Below are 27,551 nucleotides of genomic sequence, written 5' to 3' on the forward strand. Positions count from 1 at the left end.
TTGGATTGATATGTGCGATGATACGGGTTCAAGTTCTAGGACCATTATTTTGTGCCAAAAAAACCAAAAGTTAGGTCTTTCCCAATCCGCTCCTCCTAAGGCCCTGGATTGTTGGGACAATGATTTGACAATAGTCCTTTTGTAAGTAAATATAGTAAAAGAAATTAAGCAGCAATAGATTTTCTCATAAGAATGGGTAGATATGAGGCATACACACTGGTTTCCAGTATTTTTGAGGGTCCGAGAAAAAAATACAACTGTCACATCCATGGTATGAAGTCCAGTTATTTTTGAAAAACCTTCTTCTTCTTCGTACCTTCATATAGCTACTACTTTCAAGTTCTGTAATCGACACTTCATTTGGTGACATTGCAATTACTTCTTGAAGATTGGCCATTTGCACCCCCAGATAAATTAAATTCATTTGGATAAGCATCAAAGTCCATGCTGCTCCTTCCAATGAAAAATGCTGGTCTGGAAGGAGCTTGGAGAGACACAGAGTTACTGTTGAGCATCACAACAACTTGTGACATGTTGGGTCTATCAGATGGCTTTTCCTGGACACACAATAATCCAATGTGAATGCATCTCAACACTCCGCTTGTTGGGAAATGGTTGCCTAAAGATGGGTCCAATATCTCCAGAATTGTTCCTCCCAGCCACCGCTCCCAGATCTGCATGAAGTGTGAATTTATTTGGTCATTTAGGATAGGATAGAAGTACATTTGTATCTGTACAATTGAAAACTCACATAACTCAGTAGGTCTTGAGCATATTCAGAATCATAGTCACCGCTGTTCTTTCTGCCTGACACGATCTCTAAAACTAGAACACCAAAACTGTATACATCTGACTTGATAGAATAGTGCCCATGCATGGCATACTCTGGTGCCATATATCCACTGTAATAAAATGAGTAGATTATTTAAAATGTCCCATAATGAACCATGATTAAAATGCATAGATTATTCAAGATTTCTACTTACAATGTCCGACAACTCGGCTCGTAGTGCCTGAGTTTGGTCTCCACCAAAAAGCTTTGCCAAACCAAAGTCTGAAATCTTTGGGTTCAATTCTGCACCTAGTAAGACATTGCTGGCTTTTAAATCCCGATGTATAATTTTCAACTGGGACTCTTCATGTAGGTATAAAAGGCCTCGAGCAATCCCGCCAATGATCTTGTACCTTTTTCCCCAGTTTAGCTGTTGGTGCTTTATAGGATCTATGTCATATAAATTTAATTGTCAACTAATACATTCAAAGAAACAACTTGATCGTCAATTAATGGAATACATATTAGAACAAAGTCCAAAGAGGGGTTGAAAGTTAGATGATCCGACATTTGTTTCTTCTAAACTAACTAGAAGGGCTTAAGCTAGAAATGCAAAATCTAGATTTAGGTGGAAGAGGAGAGCTTAGATAAAAACAAACACCAATGTTCTAGATTCAGTATTAAAATTAATTATAGCTCTACGATATCATGGTCGCCGCACAGGATTCTAAAGAGGGTCAGTCAGATTTTTGTGGAGGATGAAATTATACCGAAGAGAATGGTATCCAGGCTTCTGTTTGGCACATATTCATAAACAATCAACTTCTCTTGTTCTTCCAAGCAAACACCTAGAAGCCTTACAAGATTCCGATGCTGGAGCTTAGCAACTAGAACTAGCTCATTTCTCAGCTCTCCAAATCCTTGTGCTGAACTAGTTGATAACCTCTTCACTGCTATTTCTCGTCCATTGGCTAGTAGTCCCTATACAAAAGTATAAAATTAACAGGAAATATCTAGAACGAGAACAAAAAAATAAATAAATAAATAAAGTAATAAATAGAACCGATCAGGATAAAGAAAATAAAAATTACATGTGATAAATCTTTATTTTGGAAAACAATTCTATTAAGATGATCTTTAGAGAAGTTTACACAATAGGCTTTCATCATACCTTATAAACAGCACCAAAGCCACCTTCTCCAAGTTTGTTCTCTTCGGAGAAATTAGCAGTTGCAGCTCGTAGTGTCGATATATCAAATAATAAGGACTCAACACTTGCAATCTCCTCAGGGATATTCTCATCTATTAAAAGAGCACAGAATTTTGAAACTATTATCAAACATTTTCTTACTGAATCTTATGTAAGAAATAACATAATTGGACTAAAAAATTTCAAAAATATTTTTGCTCAACTAAATCAAGTTTGCTTTAGATCAAGACAAATTAATAGGTTGTCGCCCCTCAAAGACATGACTTGTCGGCTCTTGCACCCAATTTTGCAGGCTGATTGATTGCCATTGAAGCCTTATATCTTCACCTAATATTTCATCCTTTCTAATTCAATTGGGGAGAAAGAAGAATTCTCTCTTCCTGCTCAACTCAAATCTCTCAAAAGAAATTTAGAAAAGATGAAAAATGATAAAAGTAGGGGTTACATCCCCTTTTCTTTCATTGATGATACACACATCATAAATTGAGATACATAGACCCTATTTTAATTAATAGTAGTAAGGTCATTCATTCCTTATACAATTCAAGTTGGTTTTCTCTTCTAGTTCGAATAGGATTAGGTTTCAAAAGATAAATATAATCAGTAAAAATAATCACAAAACAAACAAAAATTCTAAAGTAGGTAGATCTCAATTTGTGCATCAACTTTGCCTACTAGTACTGTATCTAATTCTTCTTAGATTGAGAGATATATTTCAAAATAAAACTTTCAATTTGACTGGCATCTTTCGAGAATCAAATAATAGAATTCTAGCCCTTACAGTTTAGCTCTAAGTCATAGATATCTAAAAGTTACCTAATTTTTAAAAAATAAAAAAAAATCATTTCAATCAAGCATTGTATAATGATCCGATCGAGGAGAAGAAAAATTCTCTTCAACCTGCTCAACTCGGATCTCTGAGGAAAAAAATGTAGAAGAAGATGAGAATTTTCAAAGTAGTACTCAAGTCCCTTTTTTTCTCTTTTATTTTTTTCATTGATTAAAAATAATGTACATATTCTTTATTTATAATAACGAGATCCGTCTTACACAAATTAGGTTGGATTCCTCTTTTAATTTTTAAAGGAACTTTTACTTAACATAGATATTTCTTGTTGAAATAATGTGAAAAAAAGCTAAAACTCTTAAGAAGATAGATCATGACTTCTACATCAACTCTATCTTATGTCACTCCATCGAATTTTTCTCAGATTAAAAATTATGCTCGATCAATGTTTTATTCGAAAGGAAAATTGTGGGTTAAGTGATCAGTTTCAGGGCCTAGACGAAGGAATTTCATCCTAATTGGTACCCCTTTATAGGAGATGTCATGTCATAGATCTCAAAAAATTATCTAATTTATAAAAAAATATCAAAATTAGATATCGTATGATCAAGTTATGGCCTTCGAAAATTTGGCTTGCGAATTGACTTCTTGATATGGTGAATCTTGATCCTGGATCCTGTCCAGTCTGACTCACAGTGGCCAAAATAGTCCACATCAAGTTTGAGGATCCTCCTGGATGATATAACTAAATTATAGCCTCCGAAAGTTTGGCATGTAATTTAACTTTTTGATGTGGTGGATGGTGCTCCTAGATCTGTCCATCCTGCTTGTAGTAGCCAAAATAATTCATATCGAGTTCTACTTGTAGAGGCTAAAATAGTCCAATTGAGTATGAAATTCTTTTGAATCAGAACTCCCCCTGTCTAACTTAGTTCCTATTAAATTAGAACAAAGATGGAGAAATACTGCTTTTCTATCTCATGGTGAATCACATAGCTTTGCTTGGAGATGATTTTTGGTCTTGTCTTCTTTGCATCCAATTTTAGTGAATCACTTGAACTTCTTTCACATCCGACTTTATGGTGGAGCCATTCCTTAAGTGAGAAATCTTTATCGTGTACATAAACTACCTCCAATTGAGGAGGAGTGAGAGCTTAGTCTCTTATGAGTGATATTGGAATCTCATATCATCATCACAAACTTATTGCATGCATTTACAAGCTGTTCACCTGCACTATGGTGGCGAGTCTAGGTTACCTTGATTGTTGAAGGAGTTGATCATAAATTCCTTTCCATTCTTTATGAGATGATACTTCCTTTGCTATCTATAAAAAGCTACATCTCGATTCCAAAGGTATAGGATTCCTAAGATGACATGACAAACATCTAAAAAGACTACTTCGTATATTACCTTGTCAATGTACTTTTCAGTAATTATCATTTTGAAAGTATACTGCTTGGTGATCTTCAACTCGATATCTTTCTAAATCCAAACGAAAGGATAAGGATATGGATGAGCTATCTATAGCCCTAGCTTCTACACCAGACATTTTGGGCTGAGATTCTTCTGGTTTTTAGGACTACAAATGCTCCAATGATGCTTTGTTTCATCTAGATCTTCAAGTAGAAGAGTTCTTCTCATGCCTCTAAGTCTCACAATTGTTGTGTTGGTTTTCCTTGCTATTAGGCTAGTTCTGAGTATGTTTGCTCAACCTTGAGTAGCTTCTCAACCTCTGTAATATTGAGGATTGCCTTCCCTTTCTCCTTAGAATCCTTATCCTTTGGTTTCTTCCTCTTCGATTACAACTTAAGGTGAAGCTCCTAACACTTTTTCTTTATGTCCATGGATATTATAATTATCATAATAATTTTTCCAAGCTGTGTTGACATCCTTCTTGCTCTTTTCCTTTCCTGACATGATTTCACATCACCTTTCCTGAATTCATCACCCTTCTTGCCTTCTTTAAGCCATTCTTCTCCTTGATCAGCATGGCCTTCATGCTAGCTTTACTGATGTCTTCGATGTTGAAGAACATTAGCTTCTTTCGGATGCTCTCATGAGATCTCCGACATACTTCATAAATATTGCATATCATCAGTGGAGATTCCAAGTGAGATAACTTTCTTGTTAAACTCGATGATGCAGTCCTAGATAGAATAATCATGCTTCTACCACAGGTACTGCCACTTCTTCCACCAATATTTCTCATGATCGATGGAGTAGAATTACTTTTTGGTTAGACCCTTGAATTTGCTCCATGTTAAATTAGAGATTTTTTTCCTAATGTACAAATTCTACCAGCAAGGGCACTATTGGAAAGCTTTAGGGTAGTACTCTTTGGTGACCCGAATAAGATCATTACTATGATTTAAGATCATCGATGATCCGAATCCTATAGTCACTGGATCACCGTGATATAACATCACTATATTTGGTAGGTCATAATCCAATAATTAAAAATCTCTGGATATCCATGAGTAATGTATTTGATATTCCATGAAAATCTGAGATCACTAATTATATAATATCAAAACTACTCATAATATATTACATAAAATTATATTTATTAATCAAATATAATATCTTATAAAAATATTAATATATTTATTAATATATTAATAATTAATATGTTCTATAAAAATATATTTGTTAATCCTATAAATTATTAATCATATAAAAATATATTAATTGTTATTATAGAATAAATAATTTTATTTGTACTTCTAATATATTATTAATGCTAATATTTATTTTGATTAGAAAAATAAGCAAATAGAAGTTATATATTAAATATTTTTATTATATAAATATAAAGTTCAATAAGATATTTTTTACTCTAATTTCAAATTATTGCTAAATCATAATATCACAATAATATGATTAATAAACATTATAATGTAACATATATCATACATATAATATACAATATCAAATATAATATAATATTAGATATACAATATTGATATAATATATTAATGTATATTAATATACCAACCTTTTTTGCTAGACTAAGATATATTTTTATCCTTACATTTTAGTCGAAGATCACTATCCACGGGTGATCTTAGATTCCCAACCTCAAGGATAGATATCCATCACTGGGTTGGAGGGTGATTTGAGGAGTGGGTGTGATTTGAGATCACTGACACATAGAATTATCATGGTGCAACCAAATACAATAGCTTCATTATCTCCACCCATATCACCCTTAGTCTTGAATGGATCATCCCACACCAAATAATCTTTAGATAAGCAAAAGCTACCTTCTCGACATCAATGTATCTATGAATAGTAAACTACGTCTTTAACTCATCTAGCCAATTATCAAGCTTTTCTACATCAATGATCCCATTGTATACAGAGATCTCAATTCAATCTTTGACTTTAAAAGGGTTGAAGGGAGGATTCTAAGTGGCTGTAGGTTGTTGATTCTCCTCACTAGATGGTTGATTTTAATCTTCATATATGGAAGATAGCTTCATGACAAGAGTTGTTGGTGCTTGTGTTGAAAGCATTATCAATTGAGAGACAATCTCAGTGAGTTATGCAATCTTTACCTCTAGTTGTATAAGATATCCGTTCGTGTCATCATCCATTGAGATAGAATTACCATTCATACTCAACTTCGGCTGTCAATATTCTTTAAGCATGGATAGCTCTTCTCTTATTTGTTTGTATTGCTCATATATATGGACCATAAACTAAAGCTTTCACAAATGTAGAGAATAGAAGTTCATATGCCCACTTAATCCGATCAAAAAGAAGAAAGAATTTCCTTAATCTACTCAACTTGAGTCTATTAAAAGAAATTTAGAATAAGATGGAAAAGTTGCAAAATTAGGGATTACATCTTTTTTGTTTCATTGATGATTCATGAATCATAAATTAAGATACATAGTCCATTTTTATAACTGTAGTAAGATCATCCCTTGCATAATTTAGGTTGGATTCTTTTTCTAGTTTTAATAGTGTTGGTGCAAAAATCCGCTAGCGTCGTAGAAGCTGGAGTCGAGGGAGTCGCGGTCGCCACCGGAACCTGCAAAAGAAGTCTAAACCGGAGGTGGGGTTACTCCGGCAAGACCCTCCGACGCTCAAGTCAGTTCTCTGCCTCAATAAGAATGGAGTGCTCGAACGAAAATTTTAGCAGAGTTTCTAGGCAAAAATGAGAGCTTATAGAATAACGTATCTAGGGTCCCCTTTTATAGGCGAAAAGAGGACAGTAGACTGATAGTGACATCTGTAACCGTCTGGCAAGGAACTGCCCGGAGTCAGGCGGAGTTTGTTGCAAAGAGTAGTGGAGTGGGATCGTGGCCATCGCCGAAACGTGACACGTGGAGTCTGTTGCGGGTAGTGGAACAGCGCCCGTTGTCGCGACTTGCCAGAAGGTGGGAGGAATCGCACGGTATCCGTCGCAGAGAGTGGAGCAGAATCGTGGTCATTATAGCGATCTGCCAGGGAGTGGAGCCGTGCGGAATCCGTCGCAGGAGGTGGAGCAGTATCGTGGCCGTTGCTACGGCCCACCATCGGGCCCAGGCCTGTTGGCCGAAGTTCGGCTAGAGTGTCTGGCGGAGAGAGGTGGCTGGCCACCTATCTGAGAGGAGCTCAAAGTCCGACTTTCGTAGGAGTCCGGACGAAGTCTTCTTTCAATCGGAGTTGGGGACGAAGCCCGGCCCCCGTGGGAATCCGGACGGAGTCCACCTGCAATTGGCGTCGGGGGCGAAGTCCGGCTCCTTTAGGAGTCCGGACGAAGCTTACCAGCAGTCGAGGTTGAGGACGAAGTCCGGCTCCCGTAGGAGTCCGGGCGAAGCCTTCCAGCCGTTGAGGTCGGGACCGGAGTCCGGCTCCCGTAGGAGTTCGGACTAAGTCTGCTTGTAGCTGGAGTTGGAGACGAGATTCGGCTCCCGTAGGAGTCCGGTCGAAGTTTACCTGCAACCAAAGTCGGGGATGAAGTCCGGCTCCCTTAGGAGTCCGGATGAAATTTACCAGTAGTCAAAGTCGGAGATGAAGTCCGGCTCCCGTAGGAGTCCGGACGGAGTTTCTCCATGGCCAGAGTTGGAGGCGAGATCCGGTTCCCGTAGGAGTCCGGTTGAAGTCTTCCTGTAGCTGGAGTTGGGGATGAGATCCGGCTCCCGTAGGAGTTCGGTCGAAGTCTACCTGCAATCAAAGTCAGGGGCGAAGTCCGGCTCCTGTAGGAGTCCGGTCGAAACTTACCAGCAGTCGAGGTTGAGGACGAAGTCTGGCTCCCGTAGGAGTCCGGGCGAAGCCTTCCAACCGTTGAGGTCGGGGCCGGAGTCCGGCTCCCGTAGGAGTCCGGACTAAGTCTGCTTGTAGCTGGAGTTGGAGACGAGATTCGGCTCCCGTAGGAGTCCGATCGAAGTCTACCTGCAATCAAAGTCAGGGATGAAGTCCGGCTCTCTTAGGAGTCCGGACGAAATTTACTAGTAGTCAAAGTCGGGGATGAAGTCCGGCTCCCGTAGGAGTCCGAACGGAGTTTCCCCGTGGCCGGAGTCGGAGGCGAGATCCGGCTCCCATAGGAGTCCGGTTGAAGTCTTCCTGTAGCTGGAGTTGGGGACGAGATTCGGCTCCCGTAGGAGTTCGGTCGAAGTCTACCTGCAATTAAAGTCAGGGGCGAAGTCCGGCTTCCGTAGGAGTCCGGTCGAAACTTACCAGCAGTCGAGGTTGAGGACGAAGTCCGGCTCCCGTAGGAGTCCGGGCGAAGCCTTCCAACCGTTGAGGTCGGGGCCGGAGTCCGGCTCTCGTAGGAGTCCGGACTAAGTCTGCTTGTAGCTGGAGTTGGAGACAAGATTCGGCTCCCGTAGGAGTCCGGTCGAAGTCTATCTGCAATCGAAGTTAGGGATGAAGTCCGGCTTCCTTAGGAGTCCGGACGAAATTTACCAGTAGTCAAAGTCGGGGGTGAAGTCCGGCTCCCGTAGGAGTCCGGACGGAGTTTCCCCGTGGCCGGAGTCGGAGGCGAGATCCGGCTCCCGTAGGAGTCCGGTTGAAGTCTTCCTGTAGCTGGAGTTGGGGACGAGATCCGGCTCCCGTAGGAGTTCGATCGAAGTCTACCTGCAATCAAAGTCAGGGGCGAAGTCCGGCTCCCGTAGGAGTCCGGTCGAAACTTACCAGCAGTCGAGGTTGAGGACGAAGTCCGGCTCCCGTAGGAGTCCGGATGAAGCCTTCCAACCGTTGAGGTCGGGGCCGGAGTCCGGCTCTCGTAGGAGTCCGGACTAAGTCTGCTTGTAGCTGGAGTTGGAGACGAGATTCGGCTCCCGTAGGAGTCCGGTCGAAGTCTACCTGCAATCGAAGTTAGGGATGAAGTCTAGCTCCCTTAGGAGTCCGGACGAAATTTACCAGTAGTCAAAGTCGGGGGTGAAGTCCGGCTCCCATAGGAGTCCGGACGGAGTTTCCCCGTGGCCGGAGTCGGAGGCGAGATCCGGCTCCCGTAGGAGTCCGGTTGAAGTCTTCCTGTAGCTGGAGTTGGGGACGAGATCCAACTCCCGTAGGAGTTCGATCGAAGTCTACCTGCAATCAAAGTCAGGGGCGAAGTCCGGCTCCCGTAGGAGTCCGGTCGAAACTTACCAGCAGTCGAGTTTGAGGACAAAGTCTGGCTCCCGTAGGAGTCCGGGCGAAGCCTTCCAACCGTTGAGGTCGGGGCCGGAGTCCGGCTCTCGTAGGAGTCCGGACTAAGTCTGCTTGTAGCTGGAGTTGGAGATGAGATTCGGCTCCCGTACGAGTCCGGTCGAAGCCTTCCAGCCGTTGAGGTCGGGGCCGGAGTCCGGCTCCCGTAGGAGTCCGGACTAAGTCTGCTTGTAGTTGGAGTTAGAGACGAGATTCGGCTCCCGTACGAGTCCGGTCGAAGTCTACCTGCAATCAAAGTCAGGGATGAAGTCCGGCTCCCTTAGGAGCCCGAACGAAATTTACCAGTAGTCAAAGTCGGGGACGAAATCTGGCTCCCGTAGGAGTCCGGACGGAGTTTCCCCGTGGCAGGAGTCGGAGGCGAGATCCGGCTCCCGTAGGAGTCCGGTTGAAGTCTTCCTGTAGCTGGAGTTGGGGACGGGATCCGGCTCCCGTAGGAGTCCGGTAGTTGTAGAAATCTGCCGTTAGTGAAGTTCGGCTGTTGGTGAGGTCCGAGGCAGTTCGGAGAGGTACCATCTGCAGTCGAAAGCCGGATGAGTCTTGGGAGGATCAATCCTGCTGTAAACTTCGACTGAGGGTATTTTATACCCAACACCAGTCCCCCTACTTTCGAGTTCGAATTTCGAATGAAGTATAGAGAAATTTTCGCAGCCGAAGTTAACCCCTTGAATCCTGTGCGTGACCGCCCCCAGATATTTTGGCATTAAATGCGCGTGTGCTGGAGTCTTTTCGAATCGGGGTGGTTCGAAGGGACCCTTCGGAATCCCCGCTAGCACGCTGGCCCAGATACGGCATAATAATGGCTCCGTCAACTGTCAGCCGCTTTTAGCCGCCTGCCGAGGCGAGTGGGACACGTGTCGAGCGCGGGTCGACCTGGGGGGATTCGCGATCATTATGACGTCGGATCCCAGGGTCTATTTAAACCCGCCTTTCCGCCTGAAAGTTCTACCGATATCCGCCTTTTCTTCGAGAGCCCTGACCTCCCTTGGCGTCTTCCTTGGCCCTAGGCATCTTCCGAGTCATCCCTGTCTTTGCCCTTCTGCATCCTCCAGAGCGATCTAGGTTAGTCCCAGAACCTTCGTTTTTCTTCTTGCCACCTAGGGGGCCTTTTCTCCTATCGTATTCCTCCGATTTGGTCTCCCGCAACCTCTCGTCCCTTGTCCCGTCCGATTTCTCTGGGATCTTTAGGGCTTTCGTCTGAAGTTGTTTGAAATGTCTTCCAGCATCTCCGCCTCTAGCGGTTCAGGGAGTTCCTCTGCCTCAGCCCCCCAGGACCCCCATTCCGTAGACGAACCCACATCCGGGATTGGGCTTCGCCCAGTTTTTGCGCCGAGCACCATTCCCTGCTCCCTGACTCTGGATGAACTCCTGCTGATAAGGATTCAGTACGGAGTTCCTCCGGAGTACGACCTGGAGCTTCCTGGCCCCTCCGACCGGGCTAGCACTCCCCCACCCGGTCGTTTTTGCCCGTATCAGGAGGCGTTCCGTGCCGGACTCCGGCTTCCTCTTCCGCCCTTTGTTGTTGCCCTTTTCCGTTTCTTAGATATCTCTTTGGCTTTAGTGGCTCCGAATTCCTTTAGGTTTTTGATAGGATTTCTTTCTCTTTGCCATGTAGTTGAAGTTCAGCCATCCCTTTCTTTATTTAGGCATTTCTACACTTTCAAGCGCCACCCTTCGGCGAAGGACTGGTGGTATTTCTCCTCCCAGTTTGGCAAAAAGGGGTTGCTGAAAGGTGCTCCCTCTTCAATCCACAACTGAAAGGGGAAATACCTCTTCGTCCACTGTCCGACCCTGAGGCTGGGCCTGCCCCCTTGGGGCTCTCTGAGGGACTCTGTCCGTCGGGCTCCCAGCCTGGGAGAGGACGACCTTCAGGCCGTCCGGAAGCTTCTTGACTATTCCGCTCCTTCCCTTCTCAACCTTCTGAGGGAGTAATTTTTGTTCAACATCGGCTTGAGCCCCCAAGATCCTGCGAGTATTCCATCTTTTCTCTTCTCTTCTTTCTCTCTTCTTTTCTCTTTTTTTTTTTTTTGCGTGCCACTTCTTCCTTTTTTACCCTATCACTGATTTTCGATTTTTTTTTTTTTTTAGGAATGGACGCCGAAGCCGCACGGATGCTCGCCAGGGACCTCAAGACCCACAAAAGAAAAGGTGTCGCGGCCTCCAGATCAGCAAAGAAGGCCAGAGTGGAGGAGACGAATTCGGCCGCGCCTGCCCAGGCGGCTCCCGCGATCGACGTTCCTTCAGACGTCGAACCACCAGCCCCCCGGGCCTCTTCAAGGAGCCCGCCAACTGGGGCTCTCGTTTAGGGGGTCCGTTCCACGGAGACGCCCGGAGTCGAGAGGGGGATGAGAAGGAAGTCGGTGGCCCGCAGGGGGAGTAGCCGCCGAGCCGCCGTGGAAGAGTCCCTCTGTTCCGAAGAAGGGCTGAAGAACCCCTTCAATGACAGAGACTTGATCAAGCGGCTGATCGACGGCTGCATTCTGCCCGAAGTCGTCGAGAGGATCGACCGTGCCGACCCTGAGCAGCGGGTTTGGGACTCCTTAGGGTCCTTTCTCGAGGTAAACAAATCTATTGACTTTTCGACCCCTGCTCTGATCCCCTAGCCGCCCTTGCAGATTGGGCACCAGCTCCTTGCCAACATCAAGGCGACGAACCGGGCGAGGAGGAACGCCATCCAAGCGGAGGAGCGTCGCCGGGCCGAAATCGCCCATCTCGAAGAGAAGGCAACCGAGGTAATCGCCCTCTAAGAGGCCCTGGAAAGAGAGAAATAGGCCCGGGAGGAAGAGAAGCAGACCTCGGAGCAGACGATGAGAAAGGAGGAGGCCGAGGTCACCAATTTGGCTGAGCAGATTCCAGTCCTGGTCTCGGAGGCCAGGGTTCTGGCGGTAGAGGAGTTCAAGGCCTCCGAGGAGATGAGGGACTTGAATGTCCGATTCGGCCAGGAAGCGTTCATCAAGGGGTTCGAGCTCTGCCAGGAGAAAGTGGCCAAGAAATTTTCGGAGCTCGACCTCAGCTTCTTGGGTGAGGAGTCTGAAGATGAGGCCGGTCCCTCTCCTGCTACCACTGCTGCCGCAGCCCCCCTTCCAGGGACACCGAGCTCCCCCACCCCTACCACAGAGGTCTGAGACCTCCGATCTTGTATTTTTCTTTTGCTGTAATTTTTTTTTTCTTTTTGTTTTTAAGAAACATTCGATCAATAAAGTTGAATTTCTTGTCGTGGATGGCATCTCCTTTCTTCCTTTCCCCTTTCTGCTTTTCTTTCTGTGATGAGACGCGCCTTGATGCTTTTGTCTCCCGATGGCAGTGCCCTGCCGAAGCACTTCCCCTGTCCCTGGGGATCCCGCTGAAGTCCACGATCCGACGACTGAGGAAGGAAGTTCTTCACTTGACAAAAGGGGCAAAGAAGATGGAAGGCGAGCTTCACAGGTTGAGAGAGGGTCACTCTGAAGCCACCGCGAAGGCCACCTGCTTTCAGAATCTCCACATGAAGGGGATCATGGAGTACAGCCGGAGGAAGGCGGACTTCGCGAAGGAGTTTGAGGAATATAAGAAGAGTGCCAGCGATCAAATTTGGGCTCAAGCTACCAAGATCAGTGCTCTCAGGATGGAACTGTCGGCTGCGAAGGAGAGGATCGGCCAGCTGGAGGGAAGTTCATCCCGGCTCTTGGCCCGGGCTGACGACGACCGGGAGTGGTCGAAGAAGGACTCCGACCTTCAGCAGCAGCTTCAAGATGCCACGATGAGCTATGACGTGCATCGGGCCGGCTGGCGCAGGCAGGTGGATGAATACCAAGGGAGGCTCAAGGTGGCGACCGACGAAGTCGTCCGTCTTCAAAGGCAGTTGGCTGACAGGGCTCAGCTCGCTTTTTCTCAGGACTCCAATGAACTCCAATCCCTAAGAAGAACTGCAGAAGGGCTTTCTGTCGCCCTTGGGGAGGGGAAGGCCGAGCTGCAGCAGTTGAAGATCCAGCTGGTGTGTGAGCAGCAGACCATCAAGGACGCTGAGGCGAAATCCGAGATCCTGAGGAAGAGGCATCGAGAGGCGGAGAACGAAAGCCAGTGACTCCGTCAGGCATTCCAGGATGCGCTGCTGAAAAAGGGAGAGCTAGAAGAAGAAGTTGAAAATCTGAGGTAGTCCTGGATAAGGGGCGAAGCAGATAATTCGAGATCGGAAGGAGCAGAGCTTCCCTAGGGCTCTTTTTGGCCTTCCGTCTTTCTATGCATATATTTTCTCTTGTGGTTTTGTTTTGCTCTCGTCGTTTTGTTTTTCTTCCTTTGGCCTTCTGGGCTTCATGGTGTATATTTCGCAAATGGAATGAAAAGGGGATTTTGTGTTACCTTGTCCACGTACTGTGTTGAATCATCGCCCGTCGAACTTCTTTCGTCTTTTGACTTATCCGACTTTGACGTCGCTTGGAGGTGTCCAGCCGTCACTACGCTGACTTGCTTTTCTTGTCGTCCATGGCCATAGGCTCGAGCTTGATGGTCCGAACTCCGCGTTACCTCGAAGGCGTCGCTGCTTTCTTAACCTGTGTCGAGAGCCTTCTTAGAGGCTGGAGATGTTTGGTAGGAACTTCCCGTCTTTGTTGAGGCGAGGCTCCTTAGATCTTTGGTGCGGTTTATTTTTCGTCTGTTGCCGACGTTATTCGCCACTCTTCTTTTTAGTTTTCCTCCTCTCTTCAAGTGAGGATCCTCCTCTCTTCAAGTGAGGATCCTCCCCTTGCTTTTTGAGGGGTCGCATAGAAGTATTGAAGTGCCACTGAGGGGACTTTTCTCTTTACCAATTTTGTTGGGCGACCGAGTTTTTGTCACCGTCAGGATGAGGTTCTCCTTCTGTCCCCAACGGGACTGTGGGGGCACATAAGGATCGTTGCAAGGGCCTCTCCCCCCATCTGGTCTAAAAGAATCGGACCTTCGACTTTGCTCATGTTAGGACGAGGTTCTCCTCCTGTCCCTAACAAGGCTGTGGGGGTGCATGTGGGCGCTGTTCGACCTCTCTCTCCATCCGATCTAAGAGGAATCGGGCCTTCGACTTTGCTCATGTTAGGGCGAGGTTCTCCTCCTGTCCCTAACAAGGCTGTGGGGGCGCATGTGGGCACTGTTCGGCCTCTCCCCCCATCCGGTCTAAAAGAACCGGACCTTTGACTTTGCTCATGTCAGGGCGAGGTTCTCCTCCTATCCCTAGCATGGCTGTGGGGGCACATTAGGGCGTTGTAGGGCCTCTCCCCCCATCCGGTCTAAAAGAATCGGGCCTTTGACTTTGCTCAAGTTAGGGTGAGGTTCTCCTCCTATCCCTAACATGGTTCAGGGGGCATTCGAGAGCCGTTAAACGGGCCTTCCTCTGATCTGATCTTACAATAATCGGACTTTCATTTGGCTTATGTTAGGACGAGGTTCTCCTCCTGTTCCTAACATGACCTTGTGTTAATTGTTCGAAGGGGTCATCCCCAATCGTGACAGATCCATGCCAAAAGGGAAAGACATGCAAAATTCGAAAGGAATTTAGATTCAGAGCAAAGTCGTGAGCAGTACATTTACAGGTTTCTCAAGTTTCGCGGTCATGGAAGGTCCGCCCCTCCTTGAGGCCCTCCAGTGATGGAGTCGATGGTTCCGATTGGAGGCCGATCTCCGAGCTGCTCCTCCCTCCTTGGCGGTTCGGGTTGCGGTAGGGTCCTTGGCCGATCTTCTCTACCCTCAGGCCGACATCGAATGAACCTATCGAGTCGATCTCGCCAAATGAGCTCCTCGATCTCGTCTCGAAGTTGGATGCATTCCTCTGTGTCGTGGCCGTGGTCACAATGGTAGAGACAGAACTTGTTGGGGTTGCGCTTCCCGAGGTGTGTGCGTATCCTCTCAGGCCTGGGGAGCTGCTCCCTGACCTCCATCAGTACCTAGGTCTTCGAGGCATTGAGGGGGGCGTAGTTGCGGAATCTTCTTGGTGGAGAACTCCGCCGAACCCCGCGATCCGGACTTATCTGCCTACGTACCCGGGGCAGAGTTTGGGCACGCTTGTGCCCAGGAGGGGATCGAGAACGTGGCCAAGCTTCTCTCGGCCCTTTTTCGATTGCGGGCTTACCCGAGTCTCCCGCCTGCCATTCTCTCGCAGTCTCCTCGTCCTTCATTTTGAAGGCTTCTTCCGCTCTGGCATACCCCTCGGCCCGAGCCAACAGATCAGCAAAGTTCCTGGGGTATTTCTTCTCCAGGGAGAACAAAAGGTCGTTCTTCTGAAGGCCGCCCTTCAGAGTGGCCATTGCTACTAACTGGTCCAAGTTCCGGACCTCCAGCGCGGCGACATTGAAGCGGTTGATGTAGGCTCGAATGGACTCCCCCTCCCTCTGCTTGATATTGATGAGGGACTCCGAACCCTTCCGGGGGTGCCGGCTGCTGACAAAATGAGCCACAAATTGGTGGCTTATTTGATCGAAAGAAAAGATGGTACCCGGCTTCAGCATCGAGTACCAGTTTCTCGCCGCTCCCTTCAAGGTGGATGGGAAAGCTCGGCATAGAATGGCGTCGGGTGCGCCATGAAGCAGCATCATCGTCCGAAAGGCCTCCAGATGATCAACCGGGTCCGAAGTCCCGTCGTAGCTTTCGAACTGGGGGAGTTTGAAGTTCGGCGGGATGGATTCCTGCATGATTATTTGAGAAAAGGGAGGGTCAGTGCAAATATCTTCACCATAAGCGGGGGGTGCGTGGCGGAGTTCTTCGATCTGCCGGTTCATCTTCTGGAGCCTCCGGTCCAGGAAATTCTCTCGACTACGGGTCTCGAGGGTCCCCTGGCAGAATGGGGGTAGAGATCTTCCAGGGGTGGAGTCGTGGTCGGACTGGGGGCTTTCCACCCTTGGATTCATCTTTCCGGGAAAGACTGGGCGGCTGGCCCAAGTGGCGTGTCCCGCTGCCGGGTTTTGGAGTTTCGGCGATGCTCTTTCCGGCCGCACCGATGCCTGCGGCTGCTGCTGCTGTTGCATGGCCTGCACAGCTTCAGTTAGGCCTCTGACCTACTGCACCAGCAGGTCGAATTGCTCCGTGCCAACCGCCGTCGCCGGAGGAGGAGGCAGAGGCTGGGAGACTGGAGGTGAGGCCAGAGCCTGTGATCTGGCTGCGGAGGCCGTAGATCGCCATGTGGATGCCCTGCGGGGAGGCATCGGGCGAAGATCAGGTGGGAGAAGGAGTGGATGTCGGAGAAGATGACCAGAAGTGATCCCGTTGAGTGCTCCTTTAAGAACAAGGGTACTGCAAAGGTTCAAGCCCTTCCTCTAGCGCCAATCCTATTGGTGCAAAAATCCGCTTGCGCCGGAGAAGCTGGAGTCGAGGGAGTCACGGTCGCCGTCAGGACCTGCAAAAGAAGTCTAAACCGGAGGTGGGGTTGCTTTGGCAAGACCCTCCGATGCTCAAGTCAGTTCTCTGCCTCAACAAGAATGGAGTGCTCGAATGGAAATTTTAGCAGAGTTTCTAGGCAAAAACGAGAGCTTATAGAATAACGTATCTGGGGTCCCCTTTTATAGGCGAAAAGGGGGCAGTAGACTGATAGTGACATTTGTAACCGTCTGGCAGTGGACTGTCCGGAGTCAGGCAGAGTTTATTGCAAAGAGTAGTGGAGTGGGATCGTGGCCATCGCCGAAACGTGACACGTGGAGTCTGTTGCGGGTAGTGGAATGGTGCCCGTTGTCGCGACTTGCCAGAAGGTGGGAGGAATCGCGCGGTATCCGTCGCAGGGAGTGGAGTAGAATCGTGGTCATTATAGCGATCTGCCAGGGAGTGATGGAGCTGCGCGGAATCCGTCGCAGGAGGTGGAGCAGTATCGTGGCCGTTGCTACGGCCCACCATCGGGTCCAGGCCTGTCGGCCGAAGTTCAACTGGAGTGTCTGACAGAGAGATGTGGCTGGCCACCTGTCTGAGAGGAGCTCGGAGTCCGGCTTCCGTAGGAGTCCGGACGAAGTCTTCTTTCAATCGGAGTTGGAGACGAAGCCCGACCCCCATGGGAATCCGGGCGGAGTCCACCTGCAATTGGCGTCGGAGGCGAAGTCCAGCTCCTTTAGGAGTCCGGACGAAGCTTTCCAGTAGTCGAGGTTGAGGACGAAGTCCGGCTCCCGTAGAAGTCCGGGCGAAGCCTTCCAACTGTTGAGGTCGGGACCGGAGTCCGGCTCCCGTAGGAGTCCGGACTAAGTCTTCTTGTAGCTGGAGTTGGAGATGAGATTCGGCTCTCGTAGGAGTCTAGTCGAAGTCTACCTGCAACCAAAGTCAGGGATGAAGTCCGGCTCCCTTAGGAGTCCGGACGAAATTTACCAGTAGTCAAAGTCGGGGATGAAGTCCGGCTCCCGTAGGAGTCTGGATGGAGTTTTCCCGTGGCCGGAGTCGGAGGCGAGATCCGGCTCCCGTAGGAGTCCGGTTGAAGTCTTCCTATAGCTGGAGTTGGGGACGAGATCCGGCTCCCGTAGGAGTTCGGTTGAAGTCTACCTGCAATCAAAGTCAGGGGCAAAGTCTGGCTCCCGTAGGAGTCCGATCGAAACTTACCAGCAGTCGAGGTTGATGACGAAGTCCGGCTCCCGTAGGAGTCCGGGCGAAGCCTTCCAGCCGTTGAGGTCGGGGCCGGAGTCCGGCTCCCGTAGGAGTCCGGACTAAGTCTGCTTGTAGCTGGAGTTGGAGACGAGATTCGACTCCCGTAGGAGTCCGATCAAAGTCTACCTACAATCAAAGTCAGGGATGAAGTCCGGCTCCCTTAGGAGTCCGGACGAAATTTACCAGTAGTCAATGTCGGGGATGAAGTCCGGCTCCCGTAGGAGTCCGGACAGAGTTTCCCTGTGGCCGGAGTCGGAGGCGAGATCCGGCTCCCGTAGGAGTCCGGTTGAAGTCTTCCTGTAGCTGGAGTTGGGGATGAGATCCGGCTCCCGTAGGAGTTCGGTCGAAGTCTACCTGCAATTAAAGTCAGGGGCGAAGTCTGACTCCCGTAGGAGTCCGATCGAAACTTACCAGCAGTCGAGGTTGAGGACGAAATCCGGCTCCCGTAGGAGTCCGAGCGAAGCCTTCCAGCCGTTGAGGTCGGGGCCAGAGTCCGGCTCCCGTAGGAGTCCGGACTAAGTCTGCTTGTAGCTGGAGTTGGAGACGAGATTCGGCTCCCGTAAGAGTCCGGTCGAAGTCTACCTGCAATCAAAGTCAGAGATGAAGTCCGGCTCCCTTAGGAGTCTGGACGAAATTTACCAGTAGTCAAAGTCGGGGACGAAGTCCGGCTCCCGTAGGAGTCCGAACGGAGTTTCCCCGTGGCCAGAGTCGGAGGCGAGATCCGGCTCCCGTAGGAGTCCGGTTGAAGTCTTCCTGTAGCTGGAGTTGGGGACGAGATCCGGCTCCCGTAGGAGTTCGGTCGAAGTCTACCTGCAATCAAAGTCAGGGGCGAAGTCCGACTCCCGTAGGAGTCCAGTCGAAACTTACCAGCAGTCGAGGTTGAGGACGAAGTCCGGCTCCCGTAGGAGTCCGGGCGAAGCCTTCCAGCCGTTGAGGTCGAGGCCGGAGTCCGGCTCTCGTAGGAGTCCGGACTAAGTCTACTTGTAGCTGGAGTTGGAGACGAGATTCAGCTCCTGTAGGAGTCCGGTCGAAGCCTTCCAGCCGTTGAGGTCGGGGCCGGAGTCCGGCTCTCGTAGGAGTCCAGACTAAGTCTGCTTGTAGCTGGAGTTGGAGACGAGATTCGGCTCCCGTAGGAGTCCGGTCGAAGTCTACCTGCAATCAAAGTCAGAGATGAAGTCCGGCTCCCTTTGGAGTTCGGACGAAATTTACCAGTAGTCAAAGTCGGGGACGAAGTTCGGCTCCCGTAGGAGTCCGGACGGAGTTTCCCCGTGGCCGGAGTCGGAGGTGAGATCCGGCTCCCGTAGGAGTCCGGTTGAAGTCTTCCTGTAGCTGGAGTTGGGGACGGGATCCGGCTCCCGTAGGAGTCCGGTAGTTGTAGAAATCTGCCGTTAGTGAAGTTCGGCTGTTGGTGAGGTCCGAGGCAGTTCAGAGAGGTACCATATGCAGTCGAAAGCCGGATGAGTCTTGAGAGGATCAATCATGCTGTGAATTTCGGCTGAGGGTATTTTATACCCAATAAATAGGAATATATTTCTAAAAATAAATAAGACTAATAGAAAAATCATAAAAATACTAAAATTCTATATGAGGTAGATCTCGACTTCTACATCGATTTTGCATTCTATCACTCTATTAAATTATTCTTAGATTCAAAGATATGCTCGATCAAAATATTCCTCAAAAAGAAAACTTCCAATTTGATCAGCCTGTTTGAAAGCCCCAACAATGGAATTTTCATCCGTTATAAAACTCTAGGGATTTACGCTAAGTTGTAGATCTCCAAAAATTACTTGATTTTGTGGAGGAAAAGATTATCTGAATTGGATATTGTATGTCTAAATTATAGTCTTTATAAGTTTCGCATGCGATTAGGCTCTTATACGGTGGATCCTGCTTCCAAACTCACAATGGCCAAAGTGATTCATATTAAGTCCTTTCCTAATAGCCAAAGCAATTCACATTGAGTTTGAGAAATTTTTTTAAATCACTTTCCTATCTTGGTAGATCTTACTGAAGCTCTCTAACGAAAATAGGAAGAAAAAAATTTGTGTAAAGAAAGCATTTAAGTTATGGGTTACTTACATGGTAATTCTATGATGGGCTTCCTCCTCCTCCAGACGCAAATACAAATTATGGAGATCAGCACGAATGCAGCTACTAGAGGTATAGCAATCGCAAGGACCATACCTGTGACATTAGTCTTTTTTCCTGCATCAATAAATAACCGATTTATCTGTATTTCTATATCAACATGACATATTGATGATATCAGAAAATGGAGCTGATGGTTAGCACGCATCATATCAGTGCATCTTTGTTATGCGTTAAAAACGTTTGGGAGAAGATATTTTTAATAATTATTTTATAGACCATACGGTTCTTATTTTGCAAGCTTGCTGTCCGGAGTGCCTCGGGTAAGTGGATCAGGTGTGAAGCAAAAGTACAGTTTCAAGATGGATTGCCATTTAAGAAGAATCCAAGTGTTTTTTTTTTTTTGGTGCCCCAAGGTTGGTAATCAGAAAATGATCCTATGGGAGTGTTAATTTGGTGTACTCATCACCATGTGAACTATCTTTGATCAAACAAGAATAAACTTTGCTAATTGCATGCCCTTCAAAACTTTATATAAAAAGATGCCTACTTTAATTGGCCGGTTTGTGGAAATAACAATTGTGTATTAGAGCACTTATCATTAGTGCATAGCTGTGTTGCTCACATAAAATTGTTGCCATTTTATACTGCAGGTCAACAAGGAAAAGCTGATCTTAACCATTACTTTAAGTCACCCTACACTTCAAATTTTATTCATGAATCATGATCAACCAGGAATTTATGTATTTCTAGACTAATCTTTCACATCGAAGGAGAGTTCTCTAAGCTTTAATACACATACACCTGAGATTTTTATTTGTCGGAACTTCAGTTTTTTATAGGCTTGGGTGCTTTTCCTTTTTATTCCTTCCTTACAGGGTTAAATGATTTCCCAACACATGACAGATTAACTGGCTGCTCTCTAGATCCAGACGTCATATCTGAAATTTATATCTAATTTGCTTTGCTCTTGTTGGTTGGCCCATTAAAAAAGGGAGATATTATTGCATTGACCCGGGCCGAGTGGACCAGGGCAAATGTCGGAGCATAGGCACGGTGGATAACGCGCAATCGGGAATTGGTGAAATACAAGGGGCAATGTGTGGACCACGCCAAATCCCACGGTGGTTAACACGTCACGTTATCTCTTGTATTTCACCTGTTCCCGATTGCGTGTAATCCACCGTCCCTATGCTCCGACATTTGCCCGGAACTGGTCCATGCAATAATATCTCGTCCTTTTATGGGTCATCGGATGGCATGGGACGACCCAAATAATGAGAAACATTTCGGAAGACCTAATCCCAATGAAATTTTAAAAGGATTGGATGCAATGCTTTCAGAATAATTATGTGACTAAATATTCAGAAAAATGCCGAGAGTTAAAGGAGACCAAAATTGATATAGAAATTTCATTACAAATAATCAAAGTTTGTTTTGTATTAGAAACAAATATGCCATTGAATTCTTGCATTTGATGGGTAGAAGAAATTTCATTATAAACAGTCAAAATTTGCTTTGTTAGAAACAAATAAACCAATGAATCACACACTTGATGGGGTGAAGAAAAAACGAAATTTCAGCTGTAACACATGTTGGATCCAGACATCTCCATAAATAACAAAACGTGTTCTAATTTTATTTTGCTGACAAACAGAATTTCCAAATTTATATCTTCACAAACAATTGACAACAGACAAGGGCAAAGTTAATCACATCAATTAAATTATGTAGGAAAACGGTTCTTTCTTTCTTTCTTTTTTTTTTTTTTTTTGATGAAAAGGAGGTTAAGGAGGATAGTCCCCGAAACCACCAACTTTATCAAGAAAATAAAAGAATTACAGATGTTATGTACAAATGAGAAATACAAGGTACTAAAGAGAGATCAGAAGATCACAGGAAGAAACATAGACTAAAAAGGCACATTAAGAAGAAAATTCCCCACTTTTTCCGGCGTTTAGGAACATGAAATTGACAGGATAATAAATAGATAAGAAAACATGAAATATAAAACACTAGACCCGGAAAGAGTGCTGATCAATTTGCAGATAAAGTCATAGTTCTGAAACCAAGAACGGATGGGTAATTCATAGACTGCAACTCTAGGTGATTATAACTAGGTTCACAGGTGCTACAAATAACAATCTTATCCCCCCTACCTTCTTTTCCGGCCGAAGCAATAAGTGGAGGCGCTCGGGCGGCCGGTGCCGGTGCTGTCTCTAGCGGCGACTGAAGCCTTAGCGTTGGTGCCCCTTCATAGAAGAGGTATATCTCGAACCTATAATCGCAGCTCCCTCCAAGCGCCCTCGCTCCCTGCTTCCCCTCAGACTGGGTGAATCTCGGGTCAAGCAAGCCGCTGAGGCACTGCCGGCACTGGACCTTCGACAGGTCCCGAGTGCACTGCGCCAGCCCATATATGGTCGGAGAAGGAGGGTTGGTGGAGTTCATCATCTCTCCGGTCGCGAACAACTTGGTCGAGTTGTAGGCAGCCGAGTCTGCTATCTTGTTCATTAGCACATCGACAAGCTTGTCGAAACGGCTGGGATCGGTTATGTTGTTGACGTTATACATCATGATTTCGTCCGAGATGTCGACGGTCGAGAGAAAATGCTCGTTGGAGTAGTGGAGGAGGCAGTAGTCGTACCAGATGATGGCGCCTTTCGTGTAGGGGCAGAGCTTGGGGGCGTCCTGGATGGCGGTGTTGAGGCAGGAGTGGCAGACGGTGGCGTTGATGTCGCCACGGCATAGGGCGAGGCCGTCGATTTGGTTGGAGCTCTGACCGACGGTGAAGCTGGAGAAGCCACCGGAGAGGGAAGTGTTGATGTCGAGAAAGGTGAGGAGGCGGTTGAGGTTGAAAGCATAGGTGCTGTTGGTGGTGTAGTTGTCGGTCGTGCCGCAGATTTGGTAGAGGGGGTCGGCGGCGGCGGCTGGAGGGGAATGGTTGAAGAATAAGAGTGCAAGGCATAGCAGGAAGAGTGGGGAATACGAGGGGAGAGAAGGGAACATAGTAGGGAATTGATGCTGCGGTTGCGAACTCCCAAGATCAGACCGAGATGATGATATGACCGGACGATGGAGAGTGGATGCCAGCGCAAGAAGGGAACTGGGATGTCCAAAGCGTGCGCTGGGACGGATCCACGGTGGACCTGATGGTTGACCAATCAAAGCAAAATGGAATATTTGTGCTGTGGGTGTGACGGGGAATAGACAGCTGCGGGTTAGACCGGTAATTTTTGATATGATCCGTTCTCACTGATACCATGTGATGCATATTTAGATAAATTTAAATTTAAAATAAATAAAAACAGATCATAAATAAATTGATTCTTTTACGATATAATAAATTTATATTTTTAATAAATTAATTCATATAATTTATTTTGATCTATTTAATTAAATAGATAAAAATCGATTAGCTAATTACACCATATGTGTGAACATGTTAAACATATTTATTTTAAAATTATTTAAAAATAAATAAAAAAAAATTAAAAAATTATAATCCTAACCTAAAACAAACAACGATAGAATTCAGAGCTATGAATTAGCATAGCTGATAATTAAATTATTTTTATATTATTTTAATTTTTTAACTAAATTTTTATTATTTTTATTAAATTTTATAAATAAGTTAAATAATTAAATAGATTATTAGACGAGTCATATCGTATCAATCCGTATATATTCGTGTCATATTTGTTTTCCATAAGTTGATTCGTTTAATTAAACGGATCGTAATCGGGTTGAGCGAACTTGTGTTATATCCTCAGGTCAACACAACTCATTTAGGACCCGCAAACATGAATTGCCAGCCCTACTATTAATTCGCTTTGGATGCGGCGATATACTATGAAGGATAGAGAATAGACGTAGGGGTAGCAATTTGTTCTGTCTTATCAGATATTTGATGTGAGAATACTTTATCTAAATAATGTAAACAAAAAATTTTTTAATCTAAATGATGCATCTTTGAACTTATTTATCAAACTGATGCAAAAGATAAAAACGTCATTTAGAATGACATTTTCTGCTTGAAAAAATGTCATTCCAAATGATATTTTTTAGCCAGTCAGCCACCCCTCCGCAGCCTACATGGAATCCAAAAAAAATAGCTTTCGAGAACACAGCATTTGGTTTATTGGAGAGCCTCCCACCTACTTATCTGATCAATCTGGTCTATTGAATTTCGAGTTTGGATTGCTTAGTGATGTAGACACTATATGTGCTTTCATGCTAAGCCAATATCATATCAAGAACTATAGTGAGTTTGTTGTACAACCACAAGATTTATTATGGAGATTGATATGGGGTTGTCTTAATGCATATTTGATACTTATAGCATTTTGGATATGTTGTTTTGTTGTACAAGCATAAAGGCAACATCATTTAGATATGACTGTATGGAAATGAAGGATCTTACTTAACTCAAATATTATAGTTTGTTGTGCAACCATAAGGCTACGAATGTTTTAGAAGTAGAAAGATGTTGAGAGTTGCATGAGATGCAATTGGAAAGAAGTTTTCTACCTTTGAACTTATGAAGATTTGTTGTGCAGCCACAAGATCTTTTGTGAGGAATTAGGATCTCAACTCCACTAAGAAAATCAATAGAATTTCTCATTTATCATAAGAGAGGGCTATGATATTTGATAAAATAGTGGGAGTAACAATTAGATAAAAGACCTAATCTAATTGTGCATGTTATCATGAGTTATCCGCTTATATTAGTTTCTTGTTATTGTAGATTAATCTACATAATGGTATCGTCACTTTTATTACGTGGTATACTTAATGCCAATAAGTTGACCGAACTCAATTATGTAGACTGGTTGAGAAACTTAAAAATTATTCTCACATAGAAGAAAGTCTTCTATATTTTGGATACCTCTGCATCTGATATATCGGTGAAGATGCAACTGAGAAGAAAAGGACTACATACAAGATATGGCAAGACACTACAAGAAAAAAAGATTTTTTGTGATGTTAAAAAATATCGCCAAAAGTCCTCCAAAATATCACTGAAGTCTTTTCACGATGTTTGGCATAACATCACCAAGATCGTCGTGCTAGCTACGTTGCTAATGGCCAATCATGATGTTCGTTATAAAACGTCATGGAAAGGATATCAAAAGTGCGATGTATGTCCAAACATTGTGAAACGTAGTTTGATTAAGCGACGTTTCACTAACGTCATGGAACAAAAATCTTTCACGATATTTCTCAAACATCGCAAAATGTAGATTGATTGAGCGACGTTTCACTAACATCATAGAATAAATATCTTTTGTGACGTTTGACAAACATCGCGAAACGTGACTGATTATGCGATATTTTACGAATATCGCAGAATAAACGAGGATCTTTGGCAACATTTTTCAAACATCACGAAATGATTTTGCTAACGTTGCAAAACAAGGATGTTTTGCGACAAGGATATTTTGTGATGGTCGAGTTTTGCTTCATTGATAGTTCAATTATAATCTGTATAAAATATTACATTCATAGTATATATTTAAATACTAAGTAAATCATCTATTTTTAGTCAATAAATCATTCAACAACTAAAGTATGAACTCACATGCAATTCATAATCAAGATGAATCTATACACAAAGTTTATAATCCAAATAATTAAATTATCTAGGCATCCAAAGAGATAGTATTTCCAACTAAAAGTACTAAGAGACCATATCTCTACCAAAAAATAAATAAGTCTTCATCTAAGCTACCAATTTACCTCTGACCAAAAGCAAACAAACTCATTATCCAATTGTCTATAACAAAACAAATGAGTTCATAAATCGATAATCCAAAGCACAAAAAGCCCCTCTACCATGCATATCCTTAAAACCATATCTTCACAAGTTCTTGAGTCATCAGATCTCTATTAAAAAGAAAAATATAATCAATTAATTATCTATATATTACAGTAACAAAATACATACATTGTTCCATTATGCTTACAAAAAGATTTAGGGACACATTAAAGCAATAACTTAAGTAACTTACATCATAAATCTGATAAAGAGATATTCTATGATGCACATAAAGCTTCAAAAATTGTTTGTGATGCTCCATCTGCGCCTTAATGTCTACAATCTCATTCTTCATCTCTTGATTATGCTTTTGCATGCGATTGCTCCAACTCCTTTTAAAGTCTCTTCTTAGATATAAAAATGGAACTCTTTCCTTTTGGATGAGGTCCAACTCCCAAACCATAGACATAATCTGATCTGATCTTCAAAATTTTATCGCATATCTGGTCTGCTATCATAGGATGGCCATCGGATATGGACTGCTTTAGCACCTGCATTATTTTATTTTAATAAAATTTGAAGAGGATTAATTCCAAAATAAAAACTAAGCTCACTTAAAATAGTAATCATAATTTTATTTTTATGTAGTGTCCTCACCCATTTTACCTCACACTCGAGAGTTGTCCATCTACCTGGAGTGTCACCATGACCTAGGTGTAATGAGTACGATATCATAATATAATTTGATCATACTCTTCTCCATTCAATTCATTCTCATTTTGTTTAAAAGATGAGTTACTATTGCAAGAAACTTAAATGTCAAATGATATTAGTCATAATCAAAGTATGACATCTCACAATCTCATGCCGTATAGGTATAAAAGCTTTTAACCCGATGTTTGCTTGGCACTTGACAAAACTTCTAGACTTTTTGTTATACTCACATGTTAGCTGAAAAGATAGACAACTTTATGCCAGTCAACCTAAAGTAGATTCATTAAAGGAGATATTTACATGCAAATATAATACAAGTTATACTGACCTATGTCTTTTCTTTATTCCAGTAAGTGCAAAGATCTATCCACTCTACCGTGGTCACAGTACTTGGCTTTGAGTCCTTTCCATAGTAAAGGTAATGCATATATAGTCAATATCTTTAATCCTTTAACTTCCATGAAAGAAGCTTCTTGATACTAGCACAAACTTCCTCATCCATCCTTAAACCCTTGATATTTAGTTTTTGCAGCAAACAAGTATTAAATACTAGTTAATAAATATGCATAAAATACAAATACAACTATAATGATTTCTACTTACCTCTAGTTTATCAAATGCAATCTGCATTTTGACCTCTATTAATTTGGTCCATCTAGGCTTGACAGATAAGATACTTTGAGCTATCATGCCAAGCTCATTTGATAGCTTGGTGGATTGAATAGCATTAGTGGGTCACCCTTCTTTCGTTGAGATGTTGATCTTCATTTTCTTACCAAGTGCCTTGTTTATCTTACTTAACCCAATCCCTCTAATACAACCTCTTTTCTTTCGTCCATCCATGCTTGTAGACCCTACAAGATAAGCAAGCAACAATAAGAATGCTAATTTAAAAATATTTAGGTGATATTGAATATAAATAGGCATATAATAATTCGTACCTACAGAGGTAACATCAGGAGTCAAGTCTATGGTAGGATGTGTATACTCAGTAGGCTCTAACTCAGTAGGTGGTGTATGGACTTA

The 27,551-nt window shown here is 44.6% G+C and overlaps 1 protein-coding gene across 1 annotated transcript; it reads right to left on the reverse strand.

Annotated features, from left to right (window-relative positions):
* Positions 1-164: 164 nt before the first annotated feature.
* LOC105037048 (cysteine-rich receptor-like protein kinase 6) lies at positions 165-23,138 on the reverse strand. The gene is given in 8 exon segments (XM_073259413.1): positions 165-389; positions 391-674; positions 752-902; positions 997-1,222; positions 1,543-1,753; positions 1,944-2,074; positions 20,048-20,173; positions 22,216-23,138. Coding segments are annotated over 8 exon segments (2,181 nt in total). The 5' UTR covers positions 23,063-23,138; the 3' UTR covers positions 165-184.
* Between the last annotated feature and the right edge of the window lie 4,413 nt (positions 23,139-27,551).

This window comes from Elaeis guineensis, chromosome 6 (genome assembly GCF_000442705.2).
Source record: "Elaeis guineensis isolate ETL-2024a chromosome 6, EG11, whole genome shotgun sequence".
In the NCBI taxonomy this organism is placed as follows: Eukaryota; Viridiplantae; Streptophyta; class Magnoliopsida; order Arecales; family Arecaceae; genus Elaeis; species Elaeis guineensis.